This window comes from Hibiscus syriacus, unplaced genomic scaffold, assembly GCF_006381635.1.
Source record: "Hibiscus syriacus cultivar Baekdansim isolate YM2019G1 unplaced genomic scaffold, ASM638163v2 tig00116971_pilon, whole genome shotgun sequence".
Lineage (NCBI taxonomy): Eukaryota > Viridiplantae > Streptophyta > Magnoliopsida > Malvales > Malvaceae > Hibiscus > Hibiscus syriacus.
This window is the reverse complement of record NW_024063495.1, coordinates 5854758-5875252: the sequence shown is the minus strand read 5'-3', so window position 1 is coordinate 5875252 and position 20495 is coordinate 5854758. Positions and strand designations below refer to the sequence as shown.

Below are 20495 nucleotides of genomic sequence, written 5' to 3'. Positions count from 1 at the left end.
AGAAGGTTGGAAATGCACCAATACCGCGTCCAAAGTACTAAAGAATATGTCTTGATCAGCTATAGGCACTCCAGAGGGTGCCTGTTCTTCACTCTGCCTGGCCAGGGCAGGTGAATTACTGCTTTCAGCGGGTTTATCATCTCCCACTTCACTTTTAGAACTACCATGTCCGAACATCTATAAAAACAAAACCATATATATTCTATTAGCCAAAACAACATACCTACTGTCCAGCGACCTATAGGTCGCCATGCAAGCTTCGCGACATGGTAGGTCGCCATGCATGCCCGGCGACCAAGCCTTCACACCTGCTCCTGCTCGCCTGCTCCCACTGTCCCCTGCCGCTGCACCTCTGCTCCCATACAGCTATCATAGCTGCATTATTGCAGCGTGAATTCAGCTGCTGCCAGGAATCTCGCCAGTTTGGTCGACGGGATCACATGGCGATCTATAAGGCCCATGTACAGCTTCAGCATGACGTTGTGCGTGCAAGGCGACCTACACCAGCTCACCAGAGATCGCAGGGACGGCATGGCGACCTCCTTGGTCGCTGGGAGCACCTGGCGACCTACATTCGCACTGTAGAATTCACCCTATATCATCAATTAATTGTTGGAACGGGTTATCTCGTGAATTATTTTTTCCAAGCACATTATCTCGTGGATTTAGCCGATTGAAAATAATGTTTTTTTAGATTTGAGAAAATTTTGAGTCTTTTTAAAAAATTATAACTATAATTTTTTATTTTAAATATTTTGTCAAAATTTTTTAAACATAACACATCATTTAACGATGGTAGAGGCCAAAGCATTTAAAATAATAAGGTTTATAATGTAGAATACTGCATTGACAAAAAAAAATTGAGATAAATGAAAAAAGAGAGTATTTTTTATTAAACAAATATTTAATAAACTTAACTCACATTTTAAATTTAGCTTAATGAAAAATGATTAGAAGTTAATGTGCATCTAGCGCCACCTGGCTCTCTTTTCTCTCAATCTTTTCCACTTTCCCGCAAAAGCCAAACAGCCCCGTCGATTCCGAGGCTATTCCCGTTCGACGATGAACCGAGTCAGCGCACTACAGCAAGTCCCAAACGACGAACCGGAGAAGACCCCTCAGAAAGAAGACGACGTACCTAACGAAGAACAACAACGAGAAGAAGAAGAACACAAAGGAGATTACTTGGATGTCCGTTCCCGCCCCTTCTTAATGAAGATCTTGCGGAAACAAGGTAACCCATTGGCAACCATTTCATCAACAAATGTCAATTCCTTTGATTACTTTTTGGCTATTATAGTTGCGGATTTCGACGTGCAGGTGACAGCCAAGTATTGTTTGCGGATAAAGTTTTGAAATTCACAACGTCAGGCAAGATGAAACGACGGATTCTAATAATCACTGATTTTGCGGTTTATCTTATTGATCCTTTAACCGGTGGGCTTAAACGGCGGATCGCTTTGGCCGCCGTGGATAAGCTGTGTTTGAGCGAATTACACGATAACTTCTTCTCCGTTGTCATCCCTACCGAGTATGATTTACTAATGGCTAGCACTCGCAAAGCTGAAATTGCTACCCTTTTATATGAAGCTATCAAAGCCAGTGCTCAATATGAACTCGAGGTTTCTTTTCCAATTGGTAATTTATATTTTCAACTGTCATTTTTATTTTCATGTCTGTTTCATTGCTTTGATAGGAATTGTTAAATTGGTGTAGGTATGATTCACTAGATTTATTAAAAAAGTTCAGCAAATTTGAGCATTGGATAATGGATTTCGACATAGTCCCATATTCAGCACTCACTGGACTCCCAAAAACAGACTAAAAGTTAGAAAATTCGATCATAGGATTGCGACATATTCTTGTATTCGGCACTCACTGGACTCTCGGAAAACATAGACGAAATGTTTAGAAAATTTGAGAATAGGATTGCGACATACTCATATTCGACACCACTGGACTCCTGGAAAACATAGACGAAAACTTAGAAAATTCGAGCATGGTATTGCGACATACTCTTGTATTTGACACTCACTGGACTCCCGGAAAACATAGACGAAAACTTTAGAAAATTCGAGCATAGGATTATGACATTCTTGTATTTGACACTAACTGGACTCCCGATAAACATCGACAAACAATCTTAACAATGCGGTTGAAGATGTTAACATCTTGGATTCTTTTATTAGTTGTTTCTTTTTTTAAAAGAAAATATGTGAATTCATACGCAAATGTTTCATATGTGTGTGTGTGTGTGATGTTTAAAACACTTGATCTTGATTGTTAAGGGGATCGTGCACCAACAAACCTTGTTCCCTGAACTCGTATGTGAATGTTCAACACGGGTATCCACCTTGACATAAGAGTTCATTATATATCGCTATAGTTTTGCTTATAGATGGCATTTCTAGGATAGTTTAGTTTGGTTGCTAGAAGGATTACAATATGTATCTTTAATCACGCTACTGATAGGATTCAGTTTATATAATCTTTGTATCGATTTATCTTTTCTCTCGTTTCCCAGTTTCGAATATAACGCTACTGCTGATATGATCAAGGAAGTTCTGTTCGAGGAAGTTGAAGGTATGCGAGTGAATGTACTTAACCACCTGTGTTATACAAGTTTTTTATGTATGTCGCCGGAACATGATTAGTTATGTAAATTACAGGGGGTGTTAGAACAAGAATTGTGACAAAAAAGGCGTGAGTTGCAGAACTCAAAATTTTTATCGGCGGGTGAATACGCACTCTTGGTCGGTCTTTTTGAGTAAGGTTCTGCTTAGCTTGGAGACTAACCCTGAAAACATGTAACCTTATTCATTTTTACACATTAATATATTGTTGAACACTAAAGCTCTGGAGCTGATTTCTTTGGTTTTTCTTACTCTCTTTAGGAAAGCAATCGAAGTTCGAGCTAAGAGGATGATGAGTTCCTTTTTAGGAATAGAATAAGTATTTGTTTATGGCAGTAATGCGAGTTTTTCCATTAGATGACAACGAGTCTTTTGGCCTAGTTTTGTGAGATTTTTTATGTTATCATTGCTCTTGGTAGTCACGGATGGATCGAAGGCGCTACGGTTGGGAGTAATCGCACCTTATTTTTTAAAATTATTATATATTTTAAGATGTTTTTATATTTTTACCTATATTCTATTTTCATTCCTTAAAATTTTATAAATTCGCTCCTTCTAAAATTTTAAACTTTCACCTCTTAAAATATTGCGTGGTCCCTGTTGGTAGTAGCATTTTGGATTCGACGTTATTACTTGGCAGAGTGATCACATTTTAGATAGAACATAACCCGAAATATAAATGAGGGTAAAATAGATGAATAGTTCTTTATTATAGTATTTTTATGTTAGGTTTGTTATTATAAAATATTTTCAAAATAATCATTTGAATTGAAAAGAAGTAAGGGTTATTATTTGCTACATTGTTTATGTAAAAAATAATTCTACAAGCGATCTTAAGATGATAAGTGTATTTATATTTTTCTTTAAAATATCATCTGATAATGAAAGAATACGGGAATGCTAATAAAATTGATGTAATAATATATTTAATATTTATACTTTATTTACACGAACTAAGTGATCTAGATAGTAAAAAAATTGTTGTTATTCTTTAAAATTATAGGTTCGTGTATCAAGAATGCTGAGGATGTAAACGTTTAATATCAAATGATTAAAAATTATCTTTGAACATGTACTACCTTGTATTTATATTGGATTAATTCAAATATATATATCTATCCAACGCTGGAATCACAAAACTCGAAAAGTAAAATCATAAAGTAACTAAAACTTTTTCTTTTAGATATGTTCAAATCTATCGAGTTTTTGAAGATACTAGCGCCGAATTTGAGCTAGTTATTGAGGCATTAATTGACATAATTTGATTAATAATCTACTTTGACTTTTGGTTTAAATTAGTTTAATTGAGGTACTAATTGACATAATTGATTTTTATTTATTTATTTATGGTGTTAATTGATTTAACGGGTGCTTTAATTGACATGATTATTATTATATGGTTTGTTTTAATTAGGATTTTAATTTGCATAACCGGTTAGTAAATTTTAAATGATTTGTTAATTGATTCATTTGGGCTTTAATTTGGATAATTAGTGTCCTTAAATTCTAGTTATTCATTAAATGGTTTTAATTGGCCTCGATTTTGACATCTAGCTAGTTTCAAAAATTATTCTCACCTTCATGATTGAACTTTAAGGTGACAATTTGATAGTTATGTGATTAATTCATCTCCAGACTTTTAATTAAGGATTTGAACAATTAATTTAATGCATGACTTTACAATTAGATTTATTTCAATTGTCACGCCTTTGGAGCCTTAAACTCGAGAACGTGCAACCTTAGATGCTTCAGAACCACTCTTGGGCGTTTTGTACCTAAGTCAGCCTGAAAAACACTAAGCTAGAATGCTTAGTACAAGACGGAAACACAAAAGAACTTGGGAAGGAGATAACTGACACAAACAAGAGAGAGTTGGGTGAATGCTCTTTGTATTCCACCAAATGAAATGAAAAGTGAAGTGAGTACAAATGAGGTGGGGAAGACGTCTATTTATTGTTGAATCCCCTTACACTGGACGACTAAGATCAATCTATATCAACGACTAATATGAGCCCTATTAATTACAAATCTTCCTATCTAAGGAAACTTAATCAAATTAGCATCTACACAAATCAATTAGTTCCATTCTTTCATTTGATTGAAGATCTCCTTGGATATGGAAAGATTCCTCCATAATCCTCTTTGATATGATTTTATCCCCTGCCATACTTGCCAAGCCCTTGTGATAATCTTTTGATATAATATCACTTCCCATATTTGCAGGTTCGATGTGAATGAGCTCTTCAGCTTTCTCTATGGATTGGGCCAAGTCCTGATGGATTAGTCACGCCCAACATCTTCTTGAGAACCTCTATCCCGGTCTTAAGTGCACATGTCTCGAGCCTAATCTCTAGGGGAGTGAAATTCTCCCCCACCGAACCTAGTGACGCCCTCGTCGCACCATTGGAATGTACTTAGACTTTTTCATATCAGTTTCTTCCGCTGCCTTGGCTTGTTGCTGTCCCCCCATATGGACTGCTTTCCTTGGCTTTTTCCGCCATGTAAGCTTGTACTTTTTTGTCCCATTGTGTACACCTCAGTTGTAGGAACCCATTCTTACCCGTCTGCACTTGCCTCCGAATGAACTGCCTCGATCCTTTGGTAAAGGATTGGATGACTCCCCTAGTCCCTTCTAACCTTTAGCTGCTCCCCTTTTGTGATTAGGTCCTCCTCGACCTAGACTCACTGAAGATGGAAAATTAGACTTAACAATACAAGAGTTGTGTTCGAGATGTACCTTGTCCTTTTCGGTTGCATTCACCCAAAAATGCATCAGCCTTCTTTTCTCCTTGGAGTTTGATGCTCCATGCATCGACACTTCTCCCTTAAGTTTGGTGCCCCTTGTTGCATCGACTCTTCCACCTTAAAGTCTGATGCCTCTACCACCTTACCCATTGGTGGTGTGTCCATATCCCTCGAGAGCTTGGGTCCCATCATCCCTTCCTGGATATTCGCCTCATTTGGAACATCTTCAACAAACTGGATGATTGTAAATCCCTTAATCCCTTTCCCCTTATCTCATTTCAAAGGCACAATGCATTGTTGTTTGGGATCAAAGATGGTTAAAGTATCAGCGTAGGGGAAAATGAAAGCTTTAACACGATCAAGAAAACTTAGACCGATCACAAAATCAAAATCATCCTATGTGACTACCTTGAAGTCCACATTGTCCTTCTATTCTCCAATTTGTAGTTCAATCTTCTGTACCTCTTCAGCAACTGGTACTCCATCGAAATTGACAGTCTCGATCATCCCATTTGTCTTCTCCACTCGAAGATCAAGATTCTCAGCAGCTCTCTTGGACATAAATAGATCGGTTGCCCTAGTGTCCGCCAGAGCACTCTTCGACCGTCCCGCAATGTTGATGTCCACATACATCAACCCTTTTTACTTCTGGCTCCCATTCACCTTGACATAACTTATCATTGTTCCAAGCCTCATCACTTGTAGGCTAGTCTACCTCCTTGGACATCTTGGCTCGATCCCCACAACCATGTGACCCCTCACCTTGGTGGTACCTCAGTTGCTCCACTTCTCCTTTTAGCTTAGTTGCCTTGATGCTTTTAATTGTGCCAAGTGTGGCTTACCTCTGGCTCGTCCTCCTGAATCAAGATATAGCCAATTTATCCCTCTTCGGGCAATCCCTTAACATGTTCTTGCCCCCACAAAGGTAGCACGTGAGATGCTCTCTGTTATTCTCTTGGTCTCTGTCTCAGTTATCAGATGACATAAACTTGCCTTTTATACGGAGTAGTTCAAATCCTCTATTCCTTGGCATTCCCTCGCCCTTTTGATACTCTTCGGCTTCATCTTTGGATGATTTCTCTCTATCCCCCCACCATTTCCTTGTATCTCAACTTTGGCTCACTCTTCACAATCTTGAACTGTGCTATGGCCTCGACTACAATTATCACTTTAGAAAGGTTATGAACATCCCTCCGTTGGATCTTCATCTCGACCCATCATTGTAGTCCGATCATGAAGGCGTAGAATCCCACATTTTCGCTCATGGTCAGGATTTACAGTTTGAGTTCTATGAATCATTTCACATATTTTTTGATAGAACTATCATGCTTTAGTTGTTGTAGCTTTTTCCTCACCTCAAGTTCGACATACTTGGGGTAGAATTGTTCATTGAACTCTTCATATTTTTTCATTGGGATCTCTTGGTTCGTCCCCTCTGAGTATTTGCGTCACCACCATAACATAGCAACATCAGTTAAGTAATTGGAGGCCACATTTACCTTAGTGGCTTCGTCATCGACACCCATACCCCGAAAGTATTGCTCTATACTCCAAATGAAATTCTCCACTTCATGTTCCGAGCGGGTTCCCCTGAACTTCTTCGGCTTCAGAACATCGATCATGTGTTTTAATGTTGGTGTTTCTCCTAGCTCCCCATTCATCACGACAACCTTGTAAACCAACACCACACTCTGGAGCTCATTCATCTCTCGTATCATGTTCGCTTTCATGGCCAAGAACATGATCTCGAGAAACTTGGTCCACTCATTAACTTTCTCGACCATGTCATTGATGACACCTTGAGCCTTCAACCTTAGGATGTGTTGAGACATATCCTCCATGGTGCTCTTGACTTCACTTATCTCTTGCCTTAGAGCCTCCTCCTTGGCCCTAATCGAATCACATTCACAAACCATCTTGTCACTAAACTCGAGAAGCTCTTACACCTCCCTTTGGGTATGTCTTTCCAGTTCCTCCAACCTGGTGACCATTTTCTCCAAGGATGAAAGAGAATCCTTAGATTTTCCTTGCTTTTTCTCAGCAGCAGCACGAGTCTTGACTCCCACATTAGAAAATGGGACCTCTTATTGGTTTTGTGATGATATCTCTCTTAAAATCAGCTTGAAAACTTGTCATTTACCACAACGAACTCGCTCTGATACCATTTGTCACACCCTTGGAGCCTTAAACTCGAGAATATACGGCCTTAGATGCTTTGAAACCACTCTTGGGCATTTTACACCTAAGTTAGCTTGAAAAACACTAAATACGAAAGCACAAAAGAACTTGAGAAGGAGAAATTTCACACAAACAAGAGAGAAAGTTGGGTGAATGCTATTTGTATTCCACCAAATGAAATGAAAAGTGAAGTGAGTACAAATGAGGTGGGAAAGACCTCTATTTATAGTTGAATCCCCTTACAATGGACGATTAAGATCAATCATGAGACTTATTAATTATAAATCTTCATATATAAGGAAACTCAATCAAATTAGCATCTACACAAATCAATTAGTTCCATTCTTTTCTTTGATTGAAGATCTCCTTGGATATGGAAAGATTCCTCCATAATCCTCTTTGATATGATTTTATCCCCTGCCATATTTTTCAAACCCTTGTGATCATCTTCTGATATGATATCACTTCCCATATTTGCAGGTTCAATGTGAATGAGCTCCTTAGCTTTCTCCATGGATTATGCCAAGTCAAATGGATTAGTCACGCCCAACACCTTTTTGAGAACATCTGTCCCGGTCTCAAGCGCACATGTCTCGAGCCTAATCTCTAGGGGCGTGACACAATCATAAATCTTGTGATTATTAGGTTTAAGTAACCTTATAATTATTCAATTTATTATTTTCGTCTTTATGGCATTTTCACATCAAGTTAGTCATCGTAGTTATTTAGGGGTATCATTCTAGCCCTCGAAATTGCTCTGTTTTAACTAACAGAGCTATTAGATTTATTCGTCTTGTGGATTAAGAGATTATGTTAAAATATTTACTAAAAACAACAATTAGAAAAAATTCTCTAAATTTTATTATTTATTTCATTGAGATTAAGAGATTAGGTTAAAATTTCAGGATTTTTTTCTAACCATTGTATTTATAGTAAATATATTTTTAATAAATGTCACGTCATCATCAAGCCATGTTAATAATATTGATTGACGTCCACAGATGTAGAAGACTAACAATTCTGTTAGTCAAAACGGACTTCGAAGGCTAGGATGACGCCTAAACAACTTCGAAACCTAAATTGATGTGAAAAATATCATAAGGGAGAAAATGATAAATTGGATCTACTACAAGGATAAAAATAGTCCTCAAGTCTAATTATTATTTTTATTTGAGTGGAAATGAATTAAAACAACCTATATACTAACAAGAATCACTGAGCTGTAAATAGCTAGATGACAGACGCTTCCTCCTCGACATGTCTCTTCTCCACAGATAGAACATGTGCTACCGGTTCAGGCGGCTGCTGCAACAAATGAAAGTCAAAGGTAAACTCCATGCAATCTTTGCTAGACCATCAGCGATCATGTTCCCCTCGCGAGGCACGAAACGAAACAATAATCTTCACTCACGCTTGATGAATCCAATAATGTGCGTAATCATCGAAGAAACACCTTCCATATCCTCACCTTGGAGATGGAGCGAAAGAACATCCTTGCTATCTGTTTCAATTATCACATCCCTTACTCCCCAATTCTAAGCCATCGACATACCTTCAACACACCCACAACTCCGCATACAATACTGAACAAACCATAATGGCTTTGGTGAAACCAACAATCCAATCACCAAGCGCGTCTCGAATCACTCCCTCGAAACTGACTGTCATGCATCATCTGTATTCAGTTTATACCAACCAGTACTAAGTGGCTGCCTCACAATGTTACGATTCACTTCAGCCATATGATTACCCCGCCATGCACAACGCAAGGAAAGAGCATGAACGAGTATAATTTCTTAACTATTAATTGGGCTTAATTCACTTATCCATGCGTTAATTTAATTCCCCATTGATCCATAATTTGAATTAGGATTCAATAATTTGATAATCCCTTGATTAATTCAGTTTGGGCCTTTAATTAAGAACTTAATTAGTGAATTGCCTTATGCTTTTAAAATTCGATTTAATTGATTCTCACGACTTTTGAATTGAATTATTAAATAGGCATGATTTACAATTGAATTCAAATTGATCCTTAAATTTCCTTTGATTAATAATTTGATTTTAATTTGCTTAAATGACCTCAATTTGGTCTTAAATTGAGATTAACCAATGAATTAGACTAATTTATTTTTATGTTTCAATCTGGTCCTAAATTGATGTATTGGATAAAGTTTAATGTTTAATTATTATATTATTTACAATTTAGAGTTTGATCATATTTTTGCAATGGGGTGCTACAACCTTCCCTACTTATAATTGATTCTCGAACCTAACAATGATTAATGCAGACCATTTATAAATATTTTCGATTGTACCCATCCCAAAACAACCTTCCCTTTTGTGCTAATGTTGTACTTTGTCCTCAAATTTATTCTCTGAAGGCTTCCCCTTTTCTTCCATATTTTCATTCTTTGTGTCTCCAGTTTTGTCTTCAAATTGGACAACATTGCGCACTGTGACATCCTTCTAATGTTCTTTGATGTATCGATTTCTATTAGCCTTTACAACTTTAGTGTCGCTCGACAAAGTTTCTTGTGGTCTCGAGTTGAACGTACCTACCGACTGACACATTTATGTTTTCAGTGCGCACAAGGAAGTTGTATGACTCTAAACCATAACTTCATTTCTTATGATGTACTCCCTCAGTAGCGACTCAAGAGATGAAGTATAATTGACTTGATTGGAACATAGAGTTTTTCCCTTAGTATTGGATTCTTTGTTGTGATTTTTGTTGTTCTGATACATAGGTTGCTGAGCCTGCATAGCTTGATTCTAAAAAGCATTAGAATTGAATTGTTGCTGAGATTGACATTTGTATTGGCATTTACATAAGATAAATTTGGATGCGTCCTTCAACTATATGCACTATTATAGACATTTGTGTTGAGACGATTGAAATTCCCTATATAAAAAATATATTCAATATTTTGTGGGCACTCGTTGTACTCATGCTTGTCGCCACAATAAACATAGACAACAATAAAAGTTTATACTTCATGAACCTGACTAGGTCGATTCATTGACTTAACCATGTTAGTCAATGTCAATACATGAATAACTAATGTGGATAAAGTATCAACTTCGCTTGTACTGACTACTTTTCTTCTCGATATTATCCATATCCATGTCTTACGATTTTGATAGTCATTTGTTGTTATCCTCCAAAGGATTTCATATGTCTCGTCATAAGATTTGTCTATCAAGGTGTCATTTGTTGATGAATTGTCAAATCCCAAAATCGAGGTTAATATTTTTGTTTTGATAATTCAAAATTATGTTGGTTTCATTTTTTTGACGCCAAATTGAATAAATGTCGAATTTGAGATACTTTCTAAATAACCTTAAACAGACTGGGGCTTACTTTGTATTTTAGCCAACAAAACCTAACAATTTCATATTCTTCAAACTCAGTGATTTAGTATTTGTTTTTTAAAAAAGTTTTACTTTATTTTGATTTCTAATTATATCCATTAAAATATTTGATTTAAAATTGAACTTTAGATAAGATATTTAATTTATATTTATTTGAGTATTTTATTTATCAATTAATTTATCTAGTATATTGTTTATTTATTTTAATTCTAAAATATATCCCATAAATTATATATTTTAGAGTTGATTTTTAAATAGTACTTTTATCTTCATCTTCATCTCTATCTCTATTTTAGTTGAATTTGATCTTATCATTTTATAAGTATTTTTTTATTTTTCATAAATTTTATATATTGCCACAAAATAAAGAGAGAACAAATTAATCTTTTCTCTTATTGTTTCGTTTCAAATGTTACGACTATTAATTTAGTTAGCTTTTCTAAAATCGTGTGGCCCCTCTCTGCTAAACTTTCGACTCAAGATTTCAACCATAAAAATCTTTGCTCGTTAGTATATTTATCTCTATATGATTTAAGGTGTGTGTCTTACCGTGCTACAACTGTTTTAATTTTGTTTAATAGTTTTTTTGTTTAATATGAAATAATTAAATTCTGATAGATGTCAAGATGATGTATTTGAATCTATGTGTGTCTCTATCTAGTGCTAAATCTATTTTGTAATAATCGTTTGACTGGTTAAAATTTGGTTTGAAGCATAACTGTTGTGTGTTATTATTGTATTAAATTCAATTTAGATAAATATGTAATGTGACACATGTTATATATCAACTTTGGAATTTATGCTATGTATTCGAACTTTGATATTATGTAAATATTTTTACATTTAGATCGGATCGAAATTCAGATATGTATATTTTGATGTCATGACACATTGGGATGGGATTGATAGGGGAAGTTCAGTGTGTTCACATGACGGAGTGAATTTCACTTCGGAGTCAGTGGCCTCTGCCCTTGTGACGGACTCCACTTCGGATGGTGTGTTGTAGTTAGAGTGATTTTAGGGAATCTACTCTTCGGACGATGTGCGATATATGGGTGCATTACATTTGCATGTTTATTCATACCATGAATATTATGACTCAGATTGTGATTATACTTGTTGATTGTTTTTATGAATATTCTGTTTATTCGCACTTTTTTACCGCATTGAGCTTTATATCTCACTCATTTTATTTCTCAATTTCAGATATTTCAGGATGTTAAGATCGAATCAAAGTCTTGAGAATTGAAGTCTCGGATTTAAATTATATTTTGATAAAATATTTTTTGATAAAGTGATAATAACTATATAAATTATTTGTAATTCTGATTTAATATCTAAGAGATTATTTTGAATTAAATTCTGGATCACTTCGTTGATCAATGTGACTTTCAAGATTCAACCAAAACATCTAGGTCGAGTCTTGGGGGTTTATATTTAGTGGTATTAGAGCTACTGGTTTATCAACCTCACACTATGGATCCCACTAGAATAATAAGTTTTAAAACTGATAAATAAAAATAATTTGGAAATTTGAAAAAGAGAATTTTAAACTAGTTTTATCTCATGTATGTTTCAAAATTAATTTTTTTTGATAGGTTCCGAGATTTTGATGTCAATTCTAACTCTAGTTACTTTGTTTTTCTCTGTGTTTGAGTAATTTTTTTTTTGTTAAATCTATGATATCAATCTACCATCAAGTAGAAAAAAAATTTAAGGACGAAATTTCATTAAGGTGGGGAGAGTTGTCATACCCAAAATCGAGGTTATCTGTGTTTGAGTAATATTTTTTGTTAAATCTATGATATCAATATACCATCAAGTCGAAAAAAAAATTGAAGATGAAATTTCATTAAGGAGGGGAGAGTTGTCATACCCAAAATTGAGGTTATAATTTTGTTTTGATAATTCAAAATTATGTTGGTTTCATTTTTTTATTTGGTGCCAAATTGAATAAATGTGGAATTCAAGATACTTTTTAAATAATCTTAAAAGGACTAGGGGCTTACCTTGTAATTTAGCCACCAAAAGCTAACAATTTCATATTCTTCAAACTGCTTGATTTAGTATTTGTTTTAAAAAGAATTTTACTTTATTTTGATTTCTAATTATATCCATTAAAATATTTGATTTAGAATTAAACGTTAGATAAAATTTTAATTTATAGTTATTTGTTTATTTTATTTATCAATTACTTTGTCTATTATATTTATCAATTACTTTGTCTATTATATTATGTATTTATTTTAATTCTAAAATATATCCCATAAACTATCTATTTTAGAGTTGATCTTTAAATAGTACTTCTATATTCATCTTCATCTCTACTTCTATTTTAGTTGAATTTGATCTTATCAATTTATAAGTATTTTTTAATTTTTTTTCCATAAACTTTATATATTACCACGAATAAAGTGAGAACAAATTAATCTTTTCTCTTATTGTTTCGTTTCAAATTTTGCAACTATTAAATTTAGTTAGCTTTTCTAAAATTACGTGACCCATCTCCACTAAACCTTCGACTCAAGATTTCAACCAAAAAAGTCTTTGCACGATAGGATATTTATCTCTATATGATTTAAGGTGTTGTTTTACAGTGCTACAATTGTTTTAATTCTGTTTAATAGTTTTTCTGTTTAATTTGGAATAATTACATTTTAATCGATGTTGTGATGATGTATTTGAATCTCTGTGTGTCTCTATCTGGTGCTAAATCTATTTTGTGATAATTGTTTGACTAGTTAAAATTGGTTTGAAGCATGACTGTTGTGTGATATTATTGTATTAAATTCAATTAGGATAAATATGTTATGTGACACATGTTATATCCCAGCTTCAAAATTTATGTTATGTATTCGTACTTTGATATTATGTAAATATTTTTACATTCGGATATGTATATTTTGATGTCATGATACATTGGGATGGGATTGATAGTGGAAGTTCAATATGTTCACTCGACGAGATGAATTTCACTTCGGATTCAGTGGCCTCTGTCTTTGTGACGGACTCCACTTCGGATGGTGTGTTGTAGTTAGAGTGGTTCTGGGGAACATACTCTTCGGATGGTGTACGGTGTATGGGTGCATTATATTTGTATATTTATTCGTACCATGAACATTATGATTCGGATTGTGATTATGCTTGTTGATTGTTTTTCTAAATATTTTGTTTATTCGCACTTTTTGATTGCACTTAGGGATGGGCATGGGACCCCAACCCGACCAGGTCGGGTCGAATTTTTTTAAAGGTGATGTTCGGATTCGGGTTTAGAGTGAAAAATACTCGACTCGAACCGACCCAAAAAAATAATTTTACCTTATATATTTAGGAATAATTACAACAATACCTCTTTATATATTATGTTTTCAATTAAATCATTGTTTTTATTGAATAAAAATAATATTTTTATTATTTCGGGTCGAGTCGGATCTGGTTTGGATTTTATCTCAAAAAGTCGGGTCGGGTTTGGGTAGAGGGTATATATTTTTCGGGTTGAGTCGGGTAAAGGATGTACAATTTTCGGGTTGGTCGAAACCCGACCCATGCCCATCCCTAACTGCACTGAGCTTTATAGCTCACCCTCTTTATTTCTCCATTTCATATATTTTAGGATGTTAGGATCGAATCAACATCTCGAGGATCGGAGTCTCAGATTTAAATTATATTTTGATAAAAATATTTTTTGATAAAGTGATAATAATTGTATAAATTATTCGTAATTCTGATTTAATATATGATAGATTGTTTTGAATTAAATTCTGGATCACTTTGGTGTTTAATGTGGCTTTCAAGATTCGGTCGTAATGTCTAGGCTGGATCTTAGGGGTTACATGAATTGACAACCATCTTCATGTGTGTTCATTCCATTGTAGAAGATCTCTATTTGTGGCCAATGATAAAGGCCATACCTTGAGTTTCTGCGCAATAATTCTTTATATCACTCTTATGCCTCATATAAGCTTTCATCATCCATTTGCTTGAATGATGTTATATCATTTTAAAGCTTTATGTTGAGTATACGAGGATAAAAACGTAGTAAAAACTTTTGTGATAAGTCATTCCATGTTGACACAATCTGGTGATAAAGAATTAAGTCATGCCCTGACTTTATTGCATAGTGAATAGGGAAACAACTTCAATCTTATTGCATACAGTGGAACTCATTATTGAATGAACAAATCATATATCTATATAAATGATGTTAAGTGGGCTCTTGATTCTTTAGTAGACATACCACTATAATGCCAAATGGATTTTAACATTTGAGACATTACGAGATTTAGCTTGAAATAAACAACATTGATAACCAGATAAACAATCTCGGGGACTGAGACCATTGAGTTTTAGTACAATATGCTCATTAATCGATCTTGTTCAATCATCTATGTACTGGAGAACTTGATGTAAAGTTGGATTCACTACATTTTGATTGTCTTGTGGTGGAAAAGACCACCATCTTGATCATTTTTTACCATGACTCGAACTTTCTGACAATGTTTTCTAGTTCAGGATCAAAAGTTAGTGTAACACCCCAAATTAGGGGTCAAATTATGAGTTTTTGAAATTTATGGACAATTTTAGAAAGTGCAGGAAATTTAAGGACTTAGTCCTAAATTTATCCCTTTTCAGTTAATGTTGAAAATTTAATCCCTCCCCCGAGCAATCTGATTTTCCCTAATTCAAAATCCCCAAATTCCTAACCCTGTCGGCCCCTTTTTGTCGCCCTGATTATCCATCGTCCGGCCACAGTTTGTCTCTCCAACACCATCAATAAATTCACTGTCGAATGGTGAAAAAAACTCGACCTCTATCTCGTCGTGAATCGACACCGTTCGCCGTAAAACTCAACGAGAAGCTTCATCGTTTTTAACTCGACCGCCGCTTGTTTTCTGTGGATTCTGACCGATCTGACGACCGTCTTGCCTCACCGTCATGCTCATCAGCCTCATCGTCATTATGCGCATAAAACCCGCGTAGTGCGACGCGCTGTCGTCGCCTCTATCGCCGTTCATCATCGAGGTAAGTTCCCGATTTAATTTTGGAAACTTTGGCATATTATTGTTGCGAATTGGGAATTATTTTTGTTAAATTGAAGTGTGTAGAAGATTGGGGAAGAATCGGCCGATCGAAACAGCCCCCGGATCCGCCGCACGTGCCGTTCCTGTGCTTGGGCATCGTCTATCATCCAGGGGAGCCGTCTGACCGAGCCGACCGAGCGAGTTGACCGAGCCGACCCGCGTTGACCGTTGACCGACCGTTGACTTTTTCTGAGTACACATATTCTAATGTTTTTCGACGTCTTGAGTCTGTTTTTTTAGGTATGTTTCGCCAAATTCGAACCCGATAAGCTATTTTTCACTGATTAACCACCCGATTCGATCCTTTTTTGCAGTTAAGCTTCGTTTCTGATGAAATTTCTATTGTTGTGTATCTGAGGAATTATTGAACATTGAATTAAAGATCGAGGGCGTTCGAATAGAGTTTAAATGTTCGATCGATGGGGAACAAAAATCGAGGTTAAGAGAATTGAACCAGTGCAACTATCGACGTCAGTAAAGGAGTTTCACCGGCGTTGCTTGCGGAGTATGGTGCTTGTGATTAGGGGGCATGTAACTTGTATTTTGTTTTTATATCTGAGTTTGGAATCTGTTTTATTTCTGGATTTTGTTAAATTTTACTTTTGTGTTTGTAAATTGTTTTATGATTTTACATGTTTTAAAAGAAATTTTAAATTTTTTGAGATTTTTACGGTGGGTCGCTCCGGTGGCCCTAATATGATACCTCAGATTGGATCGGGTCACCCGTATCGGTCTGAGGGGTTACAGTTAGTAATTCCTCTAAATTATTTCAAGCCACGCACCAACACAAGTACCTATAAAGAAGAATAATAAAACAAAGTATTAAGCTAAAGTAATATAATGCAAAAATAACTAAAAATAACACAAATATATTTTTCTCATAATGACGTTAAAAATTTGATGTGATGAAAATATATCAACAAGTTCTACATACACTATCGTTTCAAGTAATAAAGTGGACAAATTTTCGTGTGTTGAATATCGATCCCACAGAAAATAGTTGTGTTAATACTCCAATCAATTCTTACAAAAACAAAATTGATAATTGTGCGAAGATTCAAAGTATAAGGAAAATAAAGAATATCAATTAATATATGAAGGGCTTTTGCACCTGATTTGTATCTCACAACTGCACAGACTTGAGAACATAAATGATCTAATCCTACCCAAAACTATCTACTATGTATTGATACTACTGAAGCAATGGCCTCGACAAATTTCTTAGGAAAGTGACCCTTTCGTTGCCACTCCACTAAACACACCTGACCAAAGTATGCCTTACATAACAAATGTTGTGACACTCAGTCATAGCTAAATCTCTCTACACTATCAAGTAACTCTCGTTACACTTATGCTCTTACACTACATCAAAACATTTATATAGCGGCATTTTCAAAGCGAACACCACTAAATTTATACATATCGTAGCGTTTATATCCAAAACGCCACTAAATGGTAACATTAATGGCATTTTTCAACAAACGCCGCTAAAACTCGTACTTTAGTGGCGTTTATTTGACAAAAGCCGCTACAGATAAATACTTTAGTGGCGTTTCAAACAAACGCCACCATAAAATTCGCTCTTTAGTGGCGTTTTTTAACAAACGCCGTAATAGGGTACATATATCGTGGCATTTTTAGACAAATGCCGCTAAAACCTAGTACTTTAGTGGCGTTTTTTTATAAACGCCGCAACAGGGTACAAATATCATGGTGTTTTTAGACAAACACCACTAAAACCTAGTACTTTTTATTGGTGTTTTTCTTACAAACGCCACAATAGACAGTACATTATGGCATTTTTCTTGCAAACGTCGCAATAGACTAGTATATTAGTGGCGTTTTTCTCACAAACGCCGCAATAGGCTAGTACATTAGTGACATTTTTCTTACAAACGCCTTCATAGGATGCATATATCCCCAATTTCTCCTGCCCGATCTCTAATTTTTTTTATCATCTTCTTTAACCTAAGTTCTTCCTCTATCCTTAGCTTTGCATCTTCATCAAATCGGGGTAATAGTAGCCACCAGTCACGTCGCCGTTCACCACCATCGTGCCATCAATCACCACTATCGCACCTACATCACTCTTCAAGGCTAAAAATCAGGTACTTTTATTTCCTTAGTTGTTGTTTGCTACTGTCTACGTCACTTTTGTTAGTATTTTTAGAATTACAGACTTCTGTTTGTTTGTTTTTCTTTAATGTTCAAAATTTCGTAAGTATCATAGCTCACTGTTCTACTCAAGTCAGTCTTTTGTATAAATGGAGTTTAACATGGTGAATTAAGAGAATAATTTAATGCTAATAAAAAAAAACCCAAGTGTGTTTGGTTGGGGGAATGTGAGATTCCCATGGGAATGGAATCCACATTCCTCCGTTTGGCTGGCCGAGAATGTCATTCCCGGTAATCTTACATTACCAATAATTGATTTTTTTGGGGTATATTATCGGGAATGTCATTACCTCCCTTTCCTTAGGTATTGTTGGATTACCGACATTTTGGACTAAAATGTCCTTAATTTTTTTTAAATATCATTATTCTGTCATTGAATAATAAAAATTATACGAAGGTTAAATTACAAATTTATCCTTAAACTCTTTTAGATTTACAAAAAAAATCTATAATTAAAATTTTATATGAAGTTCAGGAGTTAAAATAAAATTTTACTCTTTCATTAAACTTTTTTATATTTTCAATTTTGTAAAAAAATTATATAAATTTTATGAATTTAAATTTTTTAAAGAAAATATATAAATATTTTCTAACTTGTTAAAAAATATATAATAAGGACAATTTGGTCTAATATACATTCCAATAATCTTTTATTTCTTTAACCAAACACGGTAATCTTACATTTCTTTTAAACCAACCAAACACAAAATACAACATTCTCAGTAATCCTATTTCCTGGTAATCTTTTATTCTCACTGGTAAACTGGTAATCTTACATTCCGTGAACCAAACGCACCCTAAGGGTATTTGGAGGTTAAGCCTGAAGCTTGCAGTCGATTACAGTCTCTCAAATCTAAAAAAGGGCAATACTCTTTAGTTGTTGCATGAGTTTACAAAAGAGAAAAACAAACCTTAAGTTTTAGAAGCTAGCGTCGTTGTCTGGGTTATATGCTACCATCTCCCTGCTACTGATTTGTATGATCGTCCGTCGTCACTTGAGGCATCACTGTTGGGTTCGAATGATACCATCGTTTATCGTTGCCTATCTAGTTTTCCTTTGTGCCTTCATTTTCGATTGGTAAGGATTTGTCTATCTCTTTCGACCCTTTATTAATTGTCGACTGATTGTTGAAGTTATGAAATCTTAAAAGTCTAACTTCTTCCATGGTTTTCAAATACTAAAGGAAAATATATTATTATTTTAAATAGTAATAAGCAAGATATTGGTTAACCTCTGGAAAGTTGAAAATTTATTTTATTGGGGTCTTGAATTTCGTATGATTTCTTTAAAAATATAGTAATTACTTTTGTAGTTTTTAATAATAATAATATATTTGTATAAGATGGAGTGTTGTAGGTTTATTCTTTTGATCTCATCTCACCCGAGTCCCAATCATCAGTATATTGTTCTTTTTGTACTAATAATTTATTTAGGTCATGTTGATTTGGTTGATCAAATCTTTTGATAAAATGTAGTGTGGTAACGAAAGGGGGAAAGACCATCCTATCTGCCAATCTTTAAAGGAAGAGCTTATGGCTCAAGACTAGTATAATCAGTCCATGCTGGGAAAGCATCGGCAGATCACGTAGATTTTGATAAACATGTCTGAATATGTATGTTTGCAGTTGCAGCTGCTAATTTTCTTGATAATTTACTCACATGGATCTTATATTTATAATGAATTTGTTGACGAAAACGGGTAAAGAAAACGAAAGAACACGAGAATTTTACGAGGTTCGGCAATGTGCTTACGTCCTCGGTGCCTAGGCGGCGCTAGAAGTTTTATTCAATGATATTTTAGGTCTAGGTTACATCTCTATTTATAATAGAAAACCTGGTACATAATTACAAAATCAACCCTGTACCGTACCGCGGGGGCTGCGCCCCCACACCCCCAACCCACATAATTCGTAACCCCACAACGAGACTTTTTATGAGCCATACATAACAAATCTCCACCTTGGCGAATATCCTGCCCCTTGGAAACTTCAATGTGGGTTGGGTTACCTTGCTTCTTTAACAACTCGAAACATTCAACAAGTCCAAGCAATGCTTGAACTTGTCTGTCGTAACTGGCTTGGTGAACATATCAGCGGCATTCTCATCAGTATGTACCTTCTGAAACAAAACCTCTCCAGATGCAACCAACTCTCTGATCTTGTGGAACCTTACATCAATATGTTTAGTTCTAGCACGATACACCTGATTCTTAGCCAAGTGAATAGCACTTTGATTATCACAAAGCAACTGAACTCCACCTTGTTGAACACCCAACTCCTTCACTAAACCAGTAAGCCATAAGCTTCT

The 20495-nt window shown here is 35.1% G+C and overlaps 1 protein-coding gene across 1 annotated transcript; it reads left to right on the top strand.

Annotated features, from left to right (window-relative positions):
- Window positions 1–951: 951 nt before the first annotated feature.
- On the top strand, window positions 952–2877 carry LOC120191808. Its single transcript, XM_039194719.1, has 4 exons — window positions 952–1234; window positions 1321–1638; window positions 2525–2583; window positions 2670–2877. The coding sequence occupies exons 1-3, from the start codon at window positions 1063–1065 to the stop codon at window positions 2551–2553; spliced, it is 519 nt and encodes a 172-aa protein (XP_039050650.1). The 5' UTR covers window positions 952–1062; the 3' UTR covers window positions 2554–2583; window positions 2670–2877.
- Window positions 2878–20495: the final 17618 nt, after the last annotated feature.